This window comes from Corvus hawaiiensis, chromosome 7 (genome assembly GCF_020740725.1).
Source record: "Corvus hawaiiensis isolate bCorHaw1 chromosome 7, bCorHaw1.pri.cur, whole genome shotgun sequence".
Classification (NCBI taxonomy): Eukaryota; Metazoa; Chordata; class Aves; order Passeriformes; family Corvidae; genus Corvus; species Corvus hawaiiensis.
The window spans coordinates 6,674,467-6,693,367 of record NC_063219.1 but is presented as its reverse complement, the minus strand read 5'-3'; the positions used below and the strand labels follow the sequence as shown (position 1 = coordinate 6,693,367).

At 41.9% G+C, this 18,901-nt stretch overlaps 1 protein-coding gene across 3 annotated transcripts in view; it reads right to left on the bottom strand.

Annotated features, from left to right (window-relative positions):
• ADARB1 (adenosine deaminase RNA specific B1) overlaps positions 1–18,901 on the bottom strand; it is a 66,819-nt gene that overhangs the window by 6,158 nt on the left and 41,760 nt on the right. For 2 of the 3 annotated variants that reach the window (XM_048309234.1, XM_048309235.1), the window contains exons 6-10: positions 16,918–17,086; positions 16,262–16,410; positions 15,484–15,652; positions 6,389–6,570; positions 472–671 (exon numbers count right to left, since the gene is read on the bottom strand). In XM_048309234.1, coding sequence (XP_048165191.1) covers positions 472–671; positions 6,389–6,570; positions 15,484–15,652; positions 16,262–16,410; positions 16,918–17,086 — 869 coding nt within the window. The remainder of the gene's footprint in view (positions 1–471; positions 672–6,388; positions 6,571–15,483; positions 15,653–16,261; positions 16,411–16,917; positions 17,087–18,901) is intronic. The other variant, XM_048309236.1, reaches the window with a different exon arrangement.

Here is an 18,901-nt window from a genome sequence, read left to right as displayed (position 1 = left end):
AAAGGAGACAGCATCCTTTGCTTACTCAGCTACAAGGAATATGCATTTTGGACCAGACATCATCACATTAAAGAATAAGTTAACAAACACATTGTTCTTTTCCTTTACTGCATGGAGCAGCAGCTACCTGGCCTCCAGTTGCACCAGGGGAGGTTTAGATTAGATATTAGAAAAAAAAATTCACTGAATGGGTTGTAAAGCATTGGAACAGGCTGTCCAGGGAAGTAGTAGGGTTACCACCCCTAGAAGTCTTCAAAAAATGTGTGGATATGGTGCTAGAGGACATGGTTTAATGTGAACATGGTGGTGGTGCTGCATTGATGGTTGGACTTGACAATCTTAAGGGTCTTTTCCAGCCTTAATGATTCTGTGGTTCTAACATCAGGCTTGGCTTAAAATAGGCTGAGAAAGTGGCTTCTGAGTACAGAAAGCACATCCAGGTATTTCACTAAGACTTAAGAAGTGGCAAACCTGGCGCTGTGGAAGCTGTACCTTGGCATGGATGCGCATCCAGCGGCTGTAGAATGCATGCTTACAGAGGCGCGATGCACGGCCCATCTCATCCTTGCCAGTTGTAGCATTAATGATTTCCAGACCAGAGTCTCCTACTGTCCAGTTCACACTGAAGTTCGGGGCTTTCCCTGGCTGACGGGCTTCTGCGTTACTGATACCTGAAAGAAAAGTGATGTTTAACGATGATAATAAATACAAACACTTGATTTTTGGTTTTTTGTTGGGGAGTAAACAGTGTTACAAGCAGATCTTTTATTTTGAGGGCATTCTCCTGCAGATTTCTCACCGACTCGCAGAGGTAACACCATGGACACCTCACTCTCATTCTGGCTAAAGTGGTCTCTACTTCTGTCCTTCCCAGCAGGGCAAGTGTGCACCTCTGCAGAAAGCGGCCTCCTCGGCAGAGGGGATCATGGAGAGCTCTGTGGCAGGAGTTCATGGGGTTCATCTCACTTCCAAATGGATGCGAAACTATGAACCCTGGAAGTGTTCACGGCCAGGCTGGACAGGGCTTGGAGCAAACCTGGGATAGTGGAAGGTGTCGCTGCCCATAGCAGGGGGTGGAATGAGATGGGCTTGACAGTCCCTTCCAACACAAACCATCCTGTGAGCCCCGTCCTCAGAACCCTCCACAAAGCCAGAACTGGCAGACATTTGGGTCTTCCAGCATAAATCCATTGTGTTCTAGCTGCCTCCCCACTTTACATGGCCAGTGTTGCACACTGAGCCCAGAGATGGGGAACCACAGGACTCCAAACAGGATTCGAATCACTTTGCTCAGGTCTTAAATTATGTGACACCTTCAAGCTATGGCTCTATCTCCAGGGATAGAGAAGCAAAGCCACCACAATCCAACCCAAGTGCAAATCGAGGCTGGCTGCCTGCCCAGGGCAGGATTTACTCCCCACGACACCCCGATGCTCAAAAGATGGACTGTACATAATGAAGGTCACAGCAGCTGCTCCATGCATGTGTGACTCCTCAGACATTCCAGGGGTGGCAAAACTCTATTGAAGATGTCTCAGTCACCTCACCAGGAGAGAGCAAAGCACCAGGGCAATTTGTTCTTTCTAGTAAATAAAAATCCTGCTTTAAGGCAGCTCTCATTGAGAACCTATTTCGAGTCTACTCCACTGTTAGGCCAGGTCCTACACTTAGTAAAATCTAGACAATTTTTGGAAATTGAACATAAGCAACACAGCAGGATGCATTTCTGGCTGATATCTGGAATGCAATCTAATGAAGCTGGGCACCTGGTGATGCCTTTTCCTGGTCTTAAAATCAAGAGTCAAACACAGTTAGAAGGGAAAAAGGGATTTTACCTTGGTATTTATTTTAAGGATCCTTACATGCACACGTCCAGGTGGAATGCACCAAAATGCACCCTGCAATCCCCCCACAAAAGATCTGGTATAACATTATAGGTCTTACTAATTAGCATATCTATCAAAGATTCCCCAGTGAGAGGCTCAAGTGAGCCCCCCTCCCCAAGGAGCCTTCCCCTGGATGGTTCTATCTTAGTTTACAGAATGTGTTCTGGAGAGGACCTTGGGGTCTGGGGCACTCTGATCCCTAGCTATGAAGCTTCTAAAATGTTTAGTCTCTCAGCTTGACAAACAAGTCCAAGAATGTAGGCAAAAAGCACTAAGAATACAGAAGTTATAAAAAGGTATAACAGGGGTATAAAAGAAAAGGCAAAAAATCACCATGGCATCACTGGGAGCAGGACTGGCTCACCTGGCTCAGTCTCATGGCACCTCTGGGCCCAGGACTGAGAGTGTGCAAGACCTACAAAGTCTGAATGACTCAGCAAAATTCAGGTTTGCTTCCTACCATCAATTCCTCATTTAATAAACAAAGAAACACTTTGAAATATAAACTACTGAAGCTGTTGTATTTTTATACTTGGTTTGGATCAACCTTGTCACTATGACTGATAAGAAATAATTAAGTGAATAATAATAGAAAATAACCTACTATTCCCCATTTTCTTAAAATATAAGCTGAAAAAATTGAGAATTGGAACAAAAGTTCATTTTACCAAAAGTACTGAGGCAAGAGTGCTAAGAAATTGATGCCACCTGACAATTTTTTGTCTTTTTTTTCTTTCATTTACTGACATCTATACTATTACCTTTCCTTTCATTCCATACACTATTACACAAGTACAGGGATCAGACAGAGGTCATCAAGTACTCCAAAACACTTGTGATATCACACTGAGTCCCACAAGCAAATCAAATAAAGATGACAAAGCTGAACATCCAGTATGGACTACATTTCCATTGCAATTATACAATTCAATTCCTTGGGTTTTGATGAATTAATTATTTAAAAAAAAAAAAAACAAACCCAAAACTAACCCAGATTTAGAATTTCAAATAGATTTAATTAATAACAACCCATTCAGCTGCTTATTTGTATGCAAGAACTCTAGAGAGATGGCAAAGGAGTCCCTGATGGTGGATCACAGGTAGCATGGACAGGGAATAAGGGTTATCTCAAAATCAAAGCATTTGATAAAACTTCAGGTGGGTCAGATCTTCCCCCTCAAAATCTAGACATGAATATAGCACAGTATGCTGAGATTAGAAATAGAAAAGAAATCTAGGATAGAGAGTCAAATATTTTACTCTCCTTTGAAAACTAATAGAACTAAAGCTATTTAGAGAACATTGCTCAGAACTTATTGTTAAATATTATTAAAAAGGGATATAATAAGCAAAAGGAAAGGTCACAGCTCTTTGTGCCAGTGCTTATATAAATAATAATGCTTGACAGTTCTTTGAGGAGAGAGCTAAAACAAGCTTCATTAAAAAGGACACAGAAAGCTGAAAAGCACCAATGTGAACAGGAGGATGAGGTACCAAGGGAACAGCCAAGAAAAAAAATCACCAGAAGTTCTGCTGAAGGATTTAATTTTGTCTACCTTAAAAACAAATTCATTAACACTTGAATAAAGATGGTCTCCTTGGGAAGAGTGAACACAGCTGGAGAGCTTCCAGCTCGGGGCAGACCTGGGATGTGTTGGGGGGGGGAAACTGAGGTAGGATCGGTGATGATACTAAATTATTTTTAAAAGGCAAGAGGAGGAGCAATTGCAAAAAGCAGCAGAAAAAACCTCACATTCTGGGGATCTGGGCAATAAAAAGGCAGATGAAATTCCTCACAGATTAATATAAAGCAACATATATTAGGAAAAAACCCTAAGCAATCTTGCAAAAGGAGTTCTGGACTTGGAGCTCAATATTAGCATTCAGGAATGAGGTTTTAGTTTCTAATACTCAGTTCTACCAAAAGGTCAGGTCAATCACCAACAGTAATCAAAGTGAATGTTAGGAATTATTAGTGAAGGATCAAGGAAGTGAACAGAATACATGCCACCACATAAACCAGTATTGCTGCTTTACTCTGGATATCAGCTACTGCTCTGGTCTCACTAGCACAAAAATGGGTCTGCAAAATGATCCTTATGTGAAAGGGTCTCTGTGCAAGGAACAACAAAGTAGACTAAGACACTTCAGCTTGCAAAAAATAGGACTTAGTTTTCTATACCTCTGAGATACTCCTTCCTATCTGAGTGTCATGACCACTGCTTATGGTCTGGATCTCACAGAGCACTGAGGAACATCTAACTAATTAAATTAGCAGAAAGGAAGTTCCTTACCCAAGGAGGCTGTGGATGGCAAAAAGTTGAAACCATTTCAAAAAACATAACCAGGAATGAACAAATGAAAGATGTGCTAAGGATTTCTAAACACAAAGATCTCAGTACCTGACTTGGGCTTCAGCAGGGGTGAACTCCTGCGTGCCCACCTCCCACAGTGGCTCCACCAAAAAGAGTCTGTGCAGGTCACCCTGCAGACTGGCAACTTGACATTGGCTGATTTATCCAACCATCCTCACTCTGTGAAATCAGTCCCTTTTCAGATTATTCTAGAAATTTACAAGATTCAAACCTGTCTTCTCTTCAAGCGTGGTGGCCACCTCTCAGGGAGAGTTCAACTGCCCTCAGTGCTGGGCTGCTAAAGGCACCCTGAAAATCTGGCTCCTGCAACCAAAAGGCTTCCAAGAGCACAGGAAGGGAGTTTCCTATCAATAGACAGATTTCCTGCATCCCTTACCTGAAAAACAGCTGCTCTGGTATGCATGTTCCCTACTGGAACTGAATATATGGGGCACGTGTTAGTGGTGAACAGGGCAGTGCTGAGTTAATGGTTAGATTCGATGATCTTGGGGGTTTTTTACAACCTTAATGATTCTATGATTCAACTTGCTGGGAAAAGGTGTAACTCAAAACTCTCTTGTAAAGAAAGAAAGATGATAAAAGACAATTTTTAGCAGTACGTAACAGTATCTCAAAATAATTCTAACCTAATGCAGGTGCCCCAGCAGACATAAAATTTACTTTATTGAAGAAAACCTGTTTTTACAGTACTTTCTCGGCTAAACAGGCAGGACAGTGGGACAAGACAGGTATTTCTGTTCTAGTTCATCCCTCTGGTAGAAATAAATCACAGAGGTGTGTGTGTGGTACAAGAAAGAACACAGAACTGGAGACAGGTATTTCTGCAGTAGTTGTTCTAGGTAAGAATACACTGAAAAATATGTGAATCCAAGAGCACAGCTACACGAATGCCCCAGCTGAATGTAACAGCAGAGGTCAGAAAATCAGCTTTCAAGACTGAACCAGTAAAAAAAAAAAATACATCAACGGAGATCTCTGCCCAACCTCCTAAAAAACCTATCTGTACATTTTTGAGATGTGTATTTTTGTGAAAACTGAACAGCTGAGAACATTTCCGAACTCTCTGCTACTCGGCAAGTCCTGGCTCAACTGTTTTAAACAGATGGTTCTATTTCATGGGAAATAGATGATAGCACCATTGCAGAAAGATGATTTTCAAGAAGACAAGGTACTGTTCTATGCTGTGAAAAGGAAAACAAAAACTCTTCTCATCCTGCCACAAACCTGCTGTCTTGGAAGGACTGATAAAAATTCCCCAAAATCAGGCAGAAGCAGTCCATGCATCAGCTACTATGCCCATAAAACTATTAGCTATTTGGTACAGAGTGTTGCAACTGTTACTTACTTGCTAATATAAGGATGAATACGTTATTTAGCACTTTTATACATTCTAATTCGGGGAATCCTTATTAATTACCTTTTGTACCTAAAGGAATACTCATTGTTCACAACGGTCTTTTCCCCACTCCCTCCCTAAATCTGTTTTAAAAAGTCATGTCCAACTTTCAACATGCTTTAAAATTATGAGCTGCTTTTTTTCCCCTGGAAAATAAACACATACCAAAAGCTAAACTCTACAGAGCAAAGCAATGCACACAGTGAGAGGATGAGATTTCAGTTTTAAAGCTTTCAGGGCATTACTGTAATAAGCCATTTTTGAATTTAAGACAGGTGAAGTGTTATCTCCATCCATTTTGAGCTGATTATTGATCTAGAAATTGTGAACCAAGTGTGTCTATCTTGGCATACTAATAAATGAAAGGACCAGTCAACAAAAATCTGCAATGCAAGAGAAGTGACAGTCAGTGCTAACACACTATTTCCACAGGTGGGAAGAGGTTTCACTAAGCCTTCAACTTGCCTCTCATCTTCCTAGGGCATGCTCCAGACAGGAATGGTGGGGAAGCTCATCCAAAGTTTCATTCCCCAGTTCTTTTTAGCTTTTAAAGGTCCTTGCTACAGTATTTCTGACTGGATATCTGTATTATGTTTTACCACAACTTCTCTATTGTAACCAGCAAGCAGTTTACTCACAGCACACAGTTTGCAAGGTTTTGAGAACTGGAAAATCACAATGCTACTGAACAGACTTAGTTACCGGCACGGCCTTCTCCATTAGATACTTGCCACTAAGTAAAGGTCTGTTGAGTGTATAAAGAGGTGGTAGATCTTCTATCTCTGCTATCCTCTGGTATACGGCTCTGGATAGATGATCCCCATGATATAAACTCCCCAAGATGATGCTAGAGAAGTAAATTGGCTCCACAAAGAGGCTAAGTAAGGCTCCTTGAATACCCAATACGTTCCACCTAAGAGGGAGGGAAAAACAAAACAAAACAAAAAACAAAAAAACACTTTCTTTTTAATGGAACAAGTAACATCTGCCAGACATAACAGCAGTTAATCACAATGGACCAGACTTTCAACCCTTCCTCCTGACCAGCACATGACCATGGTAGCATAAGCTGTGAAACCTGCCAGAATTTCAGAGATCAGCTTAGGGGACACTCAGTGTAATCCTGAGTAAAATGACCTAAAACAGGAGCAGACTTCTTGTAACCCTGCTAACATATCTGGTGATGCATTTTCCAGCACTCTAATGCCAGAGATGGACAGGATCATTCAATGGGAGAAAGCCAAACCGTGAGATTCTCCATCAAAAACAGCAGCTGATGCCTCCAGAAGACACCTGGCAGGGAGAAGAGCATCCTTTCCGGAGCACAAGAAGGATTGTCTGCAAGACCTCCACACCTCACCATCACAAGGAAAGGCCTGTCCTTCAAACCTTAGCCCAACTGCCCACATCCTGCTGACATGTGCACTGGCTTGCAATATCCACAGGCAGGGAGAAAAGTGAATATGAAAACTGAAAACATGCAAAGAATGCATATAGTCTTTGCTCCCTTTAGCTGCTTCACAGATTGCGAACATAAATCCCTGTCTGAGCACTGTGATTTACACTGGATCAGATCTGGTGGCAGGGATGCAGAATGCCTAGGAGCAAAATCCTGATTCTGACTTTTTTTTTTAGCTGTGTTCATTTGATAAAGTTTTGGCTCTCAGTGTCTCTGTAACTGTCACGCAAAATACTTTTGAAAACTTCAACATCTCCTGCAGAGTATTTTCACTGCTTGGTCTGAGGAATACGTGCAAAAAGCTTGGCACAATGAAAATAGCGTATTTCAGTCTTGGAATCCCAGAATGGTTTGGCTTGGAAGGGACCCTAAACATAATCTAGTTGCAACCCCTGCCATGGGCAGGGACACCTTCCACTATCCCAGATTGCTCCAAGCCCTGTCCAACCTGGAGCTGGAGTCCAACTGCAACACTCAGACACAAGAAGCAGGAAAAGTTCCCTTGGTGCTTGGATGAAACAGAGGAGCACATCAGAAGCTCTCGTGCTCCCATAGAATGGTTGTCCTTGTTAAAAAGCCCATCCTATGCCAGGTTGCAAGGTTGTCCTAGGAAAAGAGGGAATTCGGATGTTGCTAACAGTGTTTCTTGCAGCTTGTGCTGGGATGGCAGAGCTACACATTAGCATCATTTCAAGTTAGAAACTCCACACCACAACTGTTTCACTACTGCAAAAACTGAACTACACAGGCTGGCTTCAGGACTTGCAACATGTTTCTTTTTTTTTTAATAAAAATGGTAAAACAAAGATTATAATCCAAGGAAACAGTTTCTTTACATATCTTTACTGAGGATGAAAATGGAGGCAATGCGCATTAATTTACTCACCTGTCATTAAAAAAGCTGGCCCTAATAAATGAGTAAAAATACTGTGATATTAAATGAGGTGTATTTTACATGGAATAAAGGCATATTTTTAATAAGACTGAAAACGCAATCAGGAACCAAGTGTCAGAGTAAAGATATCAAGTGAAAATTGCTGCTTCCCAGGACCAGTATGCCTTTCTGACTGCTACAGACACAGGTAAAACTATGGAAGAAACATCTGGAAAGAATTCAAGACTGAGCATTGCAAACTCAGGTTTGCAGACAAGGCACATCACATTTTACATTACATGATCAGTGCTTGAGTGATGATAGACATTTTAAAATAGGCCAAGGCACTCTTCTGGCAAAGCCCTTACTTCCTAAATAAACCCCCTTTGCCGGACCCTTTTCCTTACTTCTGACTTCAGTATTTCCAGAGCTCGTGTTTTGCTGCTTCCTCCCACACTTGGTGACCTTCTCTGGTGCAGAAAATGAAAGTTGACATTTGTCTTGTTAACTTCTGATTAGAAGAGGAGGAGGAGTGAGGACAGCTGAGCAAGCCTCTGCAAGGAGGGCTGTATGAACTGGTATTACTTGGCTAGGGCCTTGGTTTGCTGGGTTGTGCTGAATCCCCTTTGCCACTGCAGCACACACTCATTGGGCTCAGAGCAATGGGCCTGTACAAGGACAGAGACTGCAGAAACCACTCATACAACCAAAGCTCTTAATATTCGTTACGCAGGGTTGGGTGGTGGTTAGGTTTATAAAACTAGCTTTAAATTTCATTGTTGTAATAAAAGAACATTTACTTCTCTACAAAAATGTATTCTTATATCAGAAACTGGTTATAGTGCAGAGATGAACATGAAACCCAAAAGAATCACATAATCACTAAAGCTGGAAAAGCCCTCTAAGAGCATCAAGTCCAACAATTAACCCTGTTCAGCACCACCCTGTTCACCACTGTTCCCAGGTGCCACATCCACACACCTTTTGGACACTTCCCACCTACACTCCACCACTTCCCTGGGCAGCCTGTTCCAGGGTCTGGCCAAATTTTTCCCCAGTATCCAACCTGCACCTCACCTGGCACAGCTTGAGGCAATTTCCTCTGGTCCTGTCCCTTGATATGTGGGAGAAGAGACCAACCCTCACCTAACTCTACCCTCCCATCAGGGAGTTGCAGAGAGCAAGAACGTCACCCCAGAGCCTCCTTTCCTTCAGGCTGAGCCCCCCCAGATCCCTCAGCTTCTCCCTATCAGATTTATGGTCATGTTTTGCAGATCATAGCAGAGTGAAAGAAAGCACTGCATGGAGACTTTCTTCTTGTTCCTTTTTCATACTTTACTTCCATCGAACAGTAATATCTCACTTCCATTAGCACGTACACTGGAACAACCTTTATGAATATAAACTGAGAAGAAACCACCACCATACATCAGTTTTCAAAAGGCCACAGGCATTGCCTCCAGAAGTGCCTCATCCTCCAGTTTACAAACACAGGTTGTCAGAACACACACCAACAATTGCTGCCAATCTAACACTAACCTCTACTGAAAGCACAATTTCTTTTAAAATTAATGGGCCAAATGCTGTACTTCACTATAAACCATGTGGTGCAGAGCAGAAAAAGCAAAATGCACTACAGAAAACTTCAAGTCAGTGTTGTCTTTCCAGTGGAGCAATTAAACAATGGATTTTTTTTCTTCACATTAAAAATAGCATCAGAAAAGAGTTAAGTAACTAACTAAAGTGACTTAAATCTAGCCTACAAACCTAAACCTGGGTACTAAAAAACGAGCACGAGCAGAACACAAGAATGCTGCATCACATCAAAAGATACTGACATGCCTAAAGAAAAGCATGTAAAGCAGAGCGCTGCAGATAGGAAAGAACATGGAAGCAGGCAGGGAAACTTTTCCAATGTATACCTTCTCACTGGAAACACATGAGATGCTTGTCTAAGCTAAGCAAAAAAAAGTGTTATAACAGTATTTAACACATTCTGAGCACTCCAGTTTTAAGTTACTACAAGAATTTTCTTTGACAACCTTCAAAAACTTTACCTCAAAGTAAAACTGATATTTAAAGTGCAAGCTCTTAGATTGGTATGAATAGCCACAGGATTTACATTCAAACTGCCAACGCTCAAACACGGGTGCCCTGATTTGAGCTGGGGTACAGCTAATGGTGATTTCTTCACTGTTGGGAGTACAAGGACAGTGTTGGGAAATGCTCCTTCAAACCAGTACATCCCAACACCTTTACAGGCTCGACCCCCACCTTGGCCTTTGCAGATCAATGCAAATGAGTTGTGTTCAAGTCCTGACAATTTACACAGAGGACACTCTCTGTGTACTGTGCTCACCTGAGGTCTTACAGATGACCACCTCAGTGGGAAATCTGAATTTTATAAATTTATCATAGTCACTGGTTTTCTTATTCTGTATTCTCTACTCTAGATTCTGTTCATAACAATCTGAAGGATGGATGCACTTCCTCAACCTTTGCTGTTGTCACGCACGCTGCACTGAAAAAAGAGGGTGGAGAAACCAGACACTGACACCAAATCAAGAGGAGTCCTCTCCTCCTTGCTGTGTTGTCACATTTCTGCTTCAGACCACCATCTGCTCAGGGGTATCTACAGTGGATTCCTAAAAGGTCTGTGGATTTCTTCAAGAAATGCAGCTGATTTCACAGCTCTTGACACATGAGAAGGTAAGTAAAATTTAACTCTCAGCAACACTTTCACAATGTGCTGGTAGCACCTCTTGCCAAAAATAAAACCAGTTAAAAATATACGCGTCAGGTAAAAATTCCCCTCTGAACTTTTCAAACTCCAAAGGTACAGAAATGCTGCTATTCACATTATTTTAGAGAAAATACAGAATTGAGGGGGGCCTAACAGCAGTAAGTCATACAATTTGATGTTAATATCAAACAGTTACTAATTTTTTATGCAGAGAGCAGTATGGCGGAGGGCAGTCACTATGTGTGACCCACAATGGTGTCCACATGGAACTGGTGTCAAAATTCATCTCAGGAAAACAAGAGTCTCCTGCAAATACTCAAACAAGGCAAAACCTATCAAGTGTTTACAGTTCAAAGAGCTTCCCATATCAATATTATTTATAAACCACAATTACTATGAAGAAATAAAAATTATTTAGTTAGCATTTTGTTTATCACAAGTTTTTACTTGCAACTGATGGCAAGTGAGAAAAGGTGTCACTGTGGAAGATGAAGGACTATACCAGAAAGCAGTTTTCCTTCTGGTGTGCAGAAGGCACAACTTTAAACCCGATTTCTTCTTGTTTCCTTAAAAGATTAATTAAGTCTCTATGACCACTCCTCTTCAAGGGCCACAGTTGTAAACAGGCAGCAGTATCTTTACAAGGAGTGAGAGCTTCTTTTAAATCAAGTAGCTGGCTCAGCAGCCCACACTGTAAATTGTAAGCGCAGGAAGTCTCTGGTCTTTGACAGCAGCCCTTCTCACAAACACCGTTTTAGACTTGCAATTACACACATGAAAAAGTGTTTCCCCTTGTAGCTGCACCAAGGCAGGCAACCATGCAGCTCTGCCTTGTCCCAGCTTTTCTGGCATTGCCTGGATTTGCTGCCTGTATGTTGTTGGAGACTGAAATGTTAATAGTTTATTACTTAAACATCTTCATGAAGGACTTTTGCCTACTCTAGCAAAATGTATTACAAAAGCCGCAGAGACCAGTATTGAACAGGCCTGACTGAGGCCTTACACCTCTTGATGATGAAGATAAGATAAAGTAACAACTCAGGGCTGGGGACATTCCCAAAGCACAGGCTTAACACCTCAGGAGTGGAGACCACAGCCCCAGGGCTATCAGCTGCCAGGCTCACACAGACCCCCTGCACCAAAGGGTGGAGGGAGGAGAGGCTTCGGGTGTGTGCTGGAAAAGCCTCTGGTGAAAGGCAGTGAACGCCCATCCTCCGCTGTGCAGGGAAGCCCAGCTGAGGGCCCTCTTCTGCTAGGGAGAAGCTGCATCCACATGAAGGACAGAGGGGTGCCATGGCCCATCGAACGCCCCCCCCAAAGGGGTCCCCAGATCCTTCACCAGAAAACCAGAGATGATGCAACAGATCCATGGTGCTGCAAGGGACAGTGACACACTGGCGCCCTGCAGGGGAGACACCTGGGCGTTCCCACCTGCCCAAAACATGTGTTCATCCACTGCATTTTACACTCTTCAGTTCGGCGGCAGCAGGGGACCCTCACCAAGACCAGATGGAGGGGAGCAATGAGACATCATTGGGACCCTGGGATGGGTAATATGCTTCCACCTAACCCCTGTCACTCTCTCCCTGTACCCCCACCCCCCTGTGCACACTTCTTTCTCTATTTCTTTCTGTCTTTTCTCTTTCTTTCTCTTTGCCTCTTTTACTATTAAATAAAACACATCAATTTTTTGGCACCAACATCTAATCTCGTTCAGTTTTAATCTCGTTTTTGGGTATATTTTGAACCTTCAAAGTTTTTTCTGTTTTATACACAGACTTTGTTTTCTTTGCTCTTCTGGGTTTAAACCAGATCGTAACATATGTGAGCCTAGTTGGAGAGGTTCCATAATGGTACACCTTGGATAGTCGTTTCTCACCACCTCCCCTCAGGTATTTTACCTAAGTGCCACCATGCATCAAAGTGGCCACTGCAATCACATCAGCCACTGTCACTGGGTTAAGAACTGGTGAGGAGAAATGCTCTCTTTTGGGGACAAAAGGAGGAAGACTGAGTTACAAATGTCCATTTGGATTTCCCACTCTGAATAAGCACAAAACAAGGCTGGTGGATGGGCATGTGATATTCTTTCACACAAAAGTTAATCAGAAAAATATTTTCCCTTCTTTAAAGTAGAAGAGCACCAATGACTTTCCTTTTAACAACTCAACATAGAAAGTTTTTCTCAGTTCCTAGAGCTTTTCTACCAGAGAAACCATGTGAAAAGGAATTTTGCACTTCTCAGCAGGACATTAGCCATTAACTGGAATGTTTAATGAGAAGGTAAGTAATTATTTGAAACCAAAAATATGGGCAGAAAAGCACATCAGAAGGAGAATGACAAAAATCAACATCATGAAGTACCATGGCACCAGGTCAGGATACATTTAAAACAAATGCACGTATATTAATGTTAACTCTGGTCAGAAACCACCCTAACACCCTACTGCAGAGCCACCAAGCTCTAACACACCAGGACAATCCTGTTTTAATGCTTCCAGCCCAAGGGGGATTACACTCATGGCCCTCCCACATTTCTCACAACTCTCCCTGATTGTTCCTACCAGGTCTAGGAGGGTGCTGGGCAGCACGCTGCAGCAAAGCCCTCAAAGGCTGGAAACAGCAACCGGGATTATACAGATAATCCACACAGATGAGCCAGTTCAGATACAAGTGGTTTGATACAAGTGCAGTGCCACACCCCAAATTTATCCACATCTTTCCCAGGCTGTGACTGCAAACCTTGGGAAAGATCAGTGGTAATTCCCATGTCTGAGGCATACTGGAGGACTGATTGCTGGACACTGTGGAGCAAGGCATTCTTTCAAATGTAAATGGACAAAACATGTCAGGGCAATGTAAAAAAAAAAAAAAAAAAAAAAAAAAAAGATGAAAATTTGGGCCTCCTTACCCGCCATATAGTCTTTGTTCTGTGTCAAGGGGTTCTATTTGCTTCCTTCACTGGCACAAACAAAATTATTCCCATTAGCCCCAAGGAGAGGTGACAGCTAGCTATGGAAGCGAGAGATGGATTCTGTTCTGCATCATACAAAATCAACAAAAGAGTCAAATGTGTTCTAGCTCAACAACTGGCTTTTTTTTTTTTTTAATATATTTGCAATGCCAATGTGATAAAAGAATGTGGCATGAATCCCAAGTCAATAGGTTGGGAGAAGCCCCTGACATGAAACTGGGGAATTTATTTGGTGAATTTTACTGAAAATATTATAAAAGAAGCTGAAATGTCATTTTTATAGAATTACCTTTCCCCAGCTGCCTGTCCTAGCTTCTGAAAGACCCTATTCATTTATGTTAGGGGTATTTAAACTAAAATAAAATGTTTTCCTTCAGTAGAGATGCTGATTACTTGAGACAAGACTAAAGGAACAAATCCATTATGCAACTTTCCTCCTCTATTTTTCATTTGGCATATGCAGTTCACAAAAACAGTTCCTACTTAATATCCTTAATAAACTTTGAATCGGGCTAACGGTGACTTTAAAACATATTTAACATACATATCATTAAAAAATAACTAAAGTAACATTAGCCAAAAAACTTGGTATTTCTCATCTACTTTGCAAGAGCACAAAGGCTGCAAACGCACAGACTCATTTAAAAAAATTATGATGTTGCAACTCTCCCATACTTCTGACACTTGTTAAAGGATTCTACTGCTAATTTTTTTTTTGTCCATTTATGATTCTGAAAACAAAAACAATCTTTCAATCTTTGCCAAAAAGAACAACAAAGAAGGAATTGGATGAAATATAAATTAAAATACTGTTCTGGAAACAAAATATTTAATTACAATAAAATACTTAAACTATAAATAAAATTCTAGAGTTAAAAACTAGAAGTGCCCATCCATTAGGATTTTTTTAACAGGGACACTTTCCACCATACAAAATAATAAAAATCTAAACTATGCGTGGAAAATGTAGGTATCCTTGATATCATGGAATGGTTTGGGTTGGAAGGGACTTTGAAGCTTGTCCTGTTCCAACCCCCTGCCATGGGCAGGGACACTTTCACTAGACCAGGTTGCTCCAAGCCCCATCCAACCTGACTTGGAACATTTCCAACAATGGGGCAAGGATGTATATCACCAGAGGAAGTTATCCAAATATAAGTAATGTAATAGATTTATTGTACTGTTTTCCTAATGCTGTACTACTTTAGGGGGAAAAAAAACCACTAAAACATTCCTCTGCTATTCCCTAGTGATAGAAATACATAACAAAGCTGTCGTGACTTGATGTGGCTGGAATGATACAGAATGACTCCACCTTGCCTCTGAAGCCAGCAAAAGGTCTGACATCAACTGTAGGTGAAGAATCAGGGCTTTATCACGGGGTGACAGCCACTCTCACACTATGTCTAAGCATTGAGATAAGCCCAGCAATTCCCTGCACATGCACTGTGGGTATCATGCACCCCTCCTTTAGGAATCACAGGATGGTTTTGGGTTGGAAGAAACCTTAAAGATTATCTTATTCCATTCCTCTTCCACTATCCCAGGTTGCTCCAAGCCCCATTCAATCTTGACCTTGGACACTTTCAGAGATGGGGCAGCCACAGCTTCTCTGGGCAACCTGTGCCAGGGCCTCACCACCCTCACAGGGAAGAATTTCTTTCCAATATCCCATCTAACCCAGCCCTGCTTCAGCTTAAGGCCATTCCCGCTTGTCCTATGCCCTCCTTCAGCAGTAACATCAATAGCAACAAAACCAATCATTCAGCATCTCACCTGGCTATCTTGTCACTGCAGGACATGGTCAGCAGCCTCTCTCCTTGCAATACCCCATCCCATGTCTGGATAGTGGTAGTGGAGCGCACGGGGATGGTCCCTTCCCCAGACTCGATTTTTGTCCGTAGCTGTCCTCTGGCTTTTCGGTTTGGATGTCTGTCCCCTTGGTCTGAAGGGCAAAAAACACTGAGAATCAGCTGAGGAACATTTTCAAAGGGTTTTACATTAGAATCACAATAAGAAAGACTAATTTGAGGTATTTGCCTGCAGTTATTGCTGGCTTACATCACAGTTCCTGCTGCTCTTGGCAATTTAGCTACAGCATCAGACACCTCTCACAAACACTGCCTTCCAAAACACACTTGCAGTTAAACCAAGCTTTCACCAAAGGAGCAGTAGGAAGCAGGCAGCTCTTGAGCTCTTTTCTGGGTGTTACAGAGTTAAAATGAAGTTAATGGGCAGACTGTGGAAGGGGCAGGCAGAGAACTGCTGTTAAAGGATAGAAACAAGGAAAGGGGATGGTTAGTTCTGTAGGAATACTTGCTGACTCACTGGCTTATCTCAGTTAGCATCAACCTCTTCAAGACCACAGGGCTCATCACTCTATACTGAACTTCTACCACAGAGGAAGAACAGCTCAGACTTTTTTGGAAGAGATCTTTGTCTAACACACCTCTATGCTAAAAGGAAAGAAGACACCTAAATTTTAACCATGCCGCTTGTATATGCCCCAAGAATAATTTAAGCTCCCTTGGGTGGAAGAGGACTGCTGTCATACCCTCTTGAGCTGCTTCATGGGGTGAGAAAATCCGAGCATCACCACAAGGAGATGTGCTGATATAGAGATGGAACTGCACATTCTCCTTCAGCTTAAACCCGCCTTGCTCCGATCTGATAAAAATGGATTTTTGCTGATCTTCTTTATTGCTGAAACAGAGAAGAAAGCTAGAGTGAAAACTGTCATTAACATGGAAATAAGCATAAGCTGGGCAGACTTAACAGGCATTAAAAACAAACACAGGATGGCTGAAGATTCTGTAATATAAATCTAATAGTTATGACAATTAACAAAATTAAAGGACCATCAAGACAGGAAACAAAGAGCCTGTGGCAACCCCAGATGTCAAGAGCTTTCAGGCACTTAAATGAAACATCAGCAACCTTTAGCCCACTTCATATTATTTTGATTTATATGTTTACAGTTTACAAAATGATTGCCAATTATTTTCCCTGTCCTCCCCTCTCATGACTGACACCTCACTGAATAAATGTTTTGTTCAACTCAAACTTGAGGGCAAAGGGCACAAGTTCTAAATTCAACATCCTAATGCAACAGGACAAGTGTTTTACAGTGAAATAATGAAGACAGATGTTTTCCACAGACACTTTCTCAGCTCTGTGGGATCAGCTCATCATTTTTTCCCTCCAGCTTACCTTAGGTAAAGCTCAAGTTGTGTGTACAGAAATTTCAGCAGACACCGTCGAGCTATAATTTCTGCATGGCAGTCATTTAATGCAAGACCACGATCACTCATGTATTCACCATTGATGCATTTTGTTCCTGTAGAAACACTTATTACCAGGGCATCTTTCACATCTGTACCTGCAAAACAAAATTTCAGGAAGGAGATACAATTAACATCACCAATAATGCAGTGAGTGATCTTCTTGCAGAACCGAAACAAGGCTCTTCTTTTTGTTGTTGTTGTTTGCTTCTTTTAAAAAAACGGGTCTTTCTCCTGATAATTTATTTAAAACAAAAGCTTCATTGAGCCATACCTCCCTGCACCAGCACTGTCTGTGGCTCTTATGAGAACTACTCTCTTCATGTTGGAGTTCAGACAAGTTAAAAATTGAAAACCCGCAGGTAAAAAGTGCTGCTTCAAGAAGAATCATTAAAGACCGAGATTCAAAGTGCTTTTTTTCCTGAGGTTCAGGCAGCCAGCAACTTTCAGCATGTACCTTCTGGCCACCTACGCAAATATTCACAGCCACTTTAGAAATCTGAAAGGCACTGGTTTATTAAAGCAGCAACACATCATGGAAGGGTATTGAGCCAACAACAGGAAAGGTAAGACTAGGGAAAAAACAATTGTAAATGCTTAAATCACTGTAAAGATTACCAGTATAATGTGTAGTTCTTGGCATTAAACCACCCCATGCAATAGAATTTTAAAAGTATGTTGGGTGGGTGTTTCCCATACAGAGAACTGCCTTTATCACTCAAAAAACCCAGGTGAATGAAGGACTAAGAAAGACAGACCAAAATGCCACTTAGCAAAACAGGGGTAAAAAAAGCCCAACAAGTTAAAATGAACCTGAGCCCAGCTGGGCCCTCCTGCCCACAGGGCTAGAGGAGAAGCAATGAGCTGCAACACAAGGCTATGCAATGGGGTCATCTAATTCCAGGTGTTGCCCAGACATGTATTCATGGTGAAATATTTTCTAATTCTGTGTAAAGCTATTTCTACAGTTAATCAAAACATATTCATGTGTTAGTTAAGTCTTAATTCTTTGGCACATGACTCTTCTGGGAATTGCACATACAGGGCTGTAAATAGCATAAAAACCTGTTAAATATCACAAAATAAAAAACTACAGCACATTCCTCATGTATTTGGGGCTAAAACAGTGTTATTACCAGATGGAGGTCTGCCTGTTGCTCAGCAGTGCTTGAGGAGCATCAGGGCTTCCCAAACCTGCCAAGGGCCTGTGTCAGTGGGAGGGCAAGAGACCAGCAGGGGACACGGCTGGGACAGCCTCAAAATGAGCATTCCACCAAGGGTTCACATGGACTGAAGACCAAGATAAACCTTAATGTGAGGAAAACTCAGCAGCAGCGTGGTCATATATTAGTTTAGGGCAGAACTTCACCGTTTTGGGTTATTTGGACAAGCAGAGATGTTGGAATTGAAAAAAGAAGGAGGCCCGGTCGCTCCGGCGGGGGGGAGAAAATTGCAGTCCAAAACCAATGTGGTTGATAAGAGCAAAACTCCGTTTATTAGCAATCCAGAGGCACTTATATAGTATACCAGCTTGTTAACTCTTAAGTCGCTTAAAACTTATCAGAGCGCATTTCTACTTCTACATAATTGGACTTGCATTGGCAAGCTTCTACAGTTATGTTATGATTAAAAGAATTCAGAGTTTACCTCCCCTTCTCTGGGTCTTATCTGAACAGCTGCAAATCTTCAAACTCCAGTTCTCTTTGTTCCCAGCCCTGTTTTTTTCACACAAGAATTTTCTCATGCAGAGTTTTTCCTCACACACAGGCCTTTTGCTTACAGGCCTATTGCTACAGTTCTTTTATTGATCCCCTAATTCTATCAATGATCCATGCCCCTGATCCTTTAATAATTGCAACACAGAGAGATCTCATGTCAGCACCCAGAGAACCATGACACCACTGCTGACACAT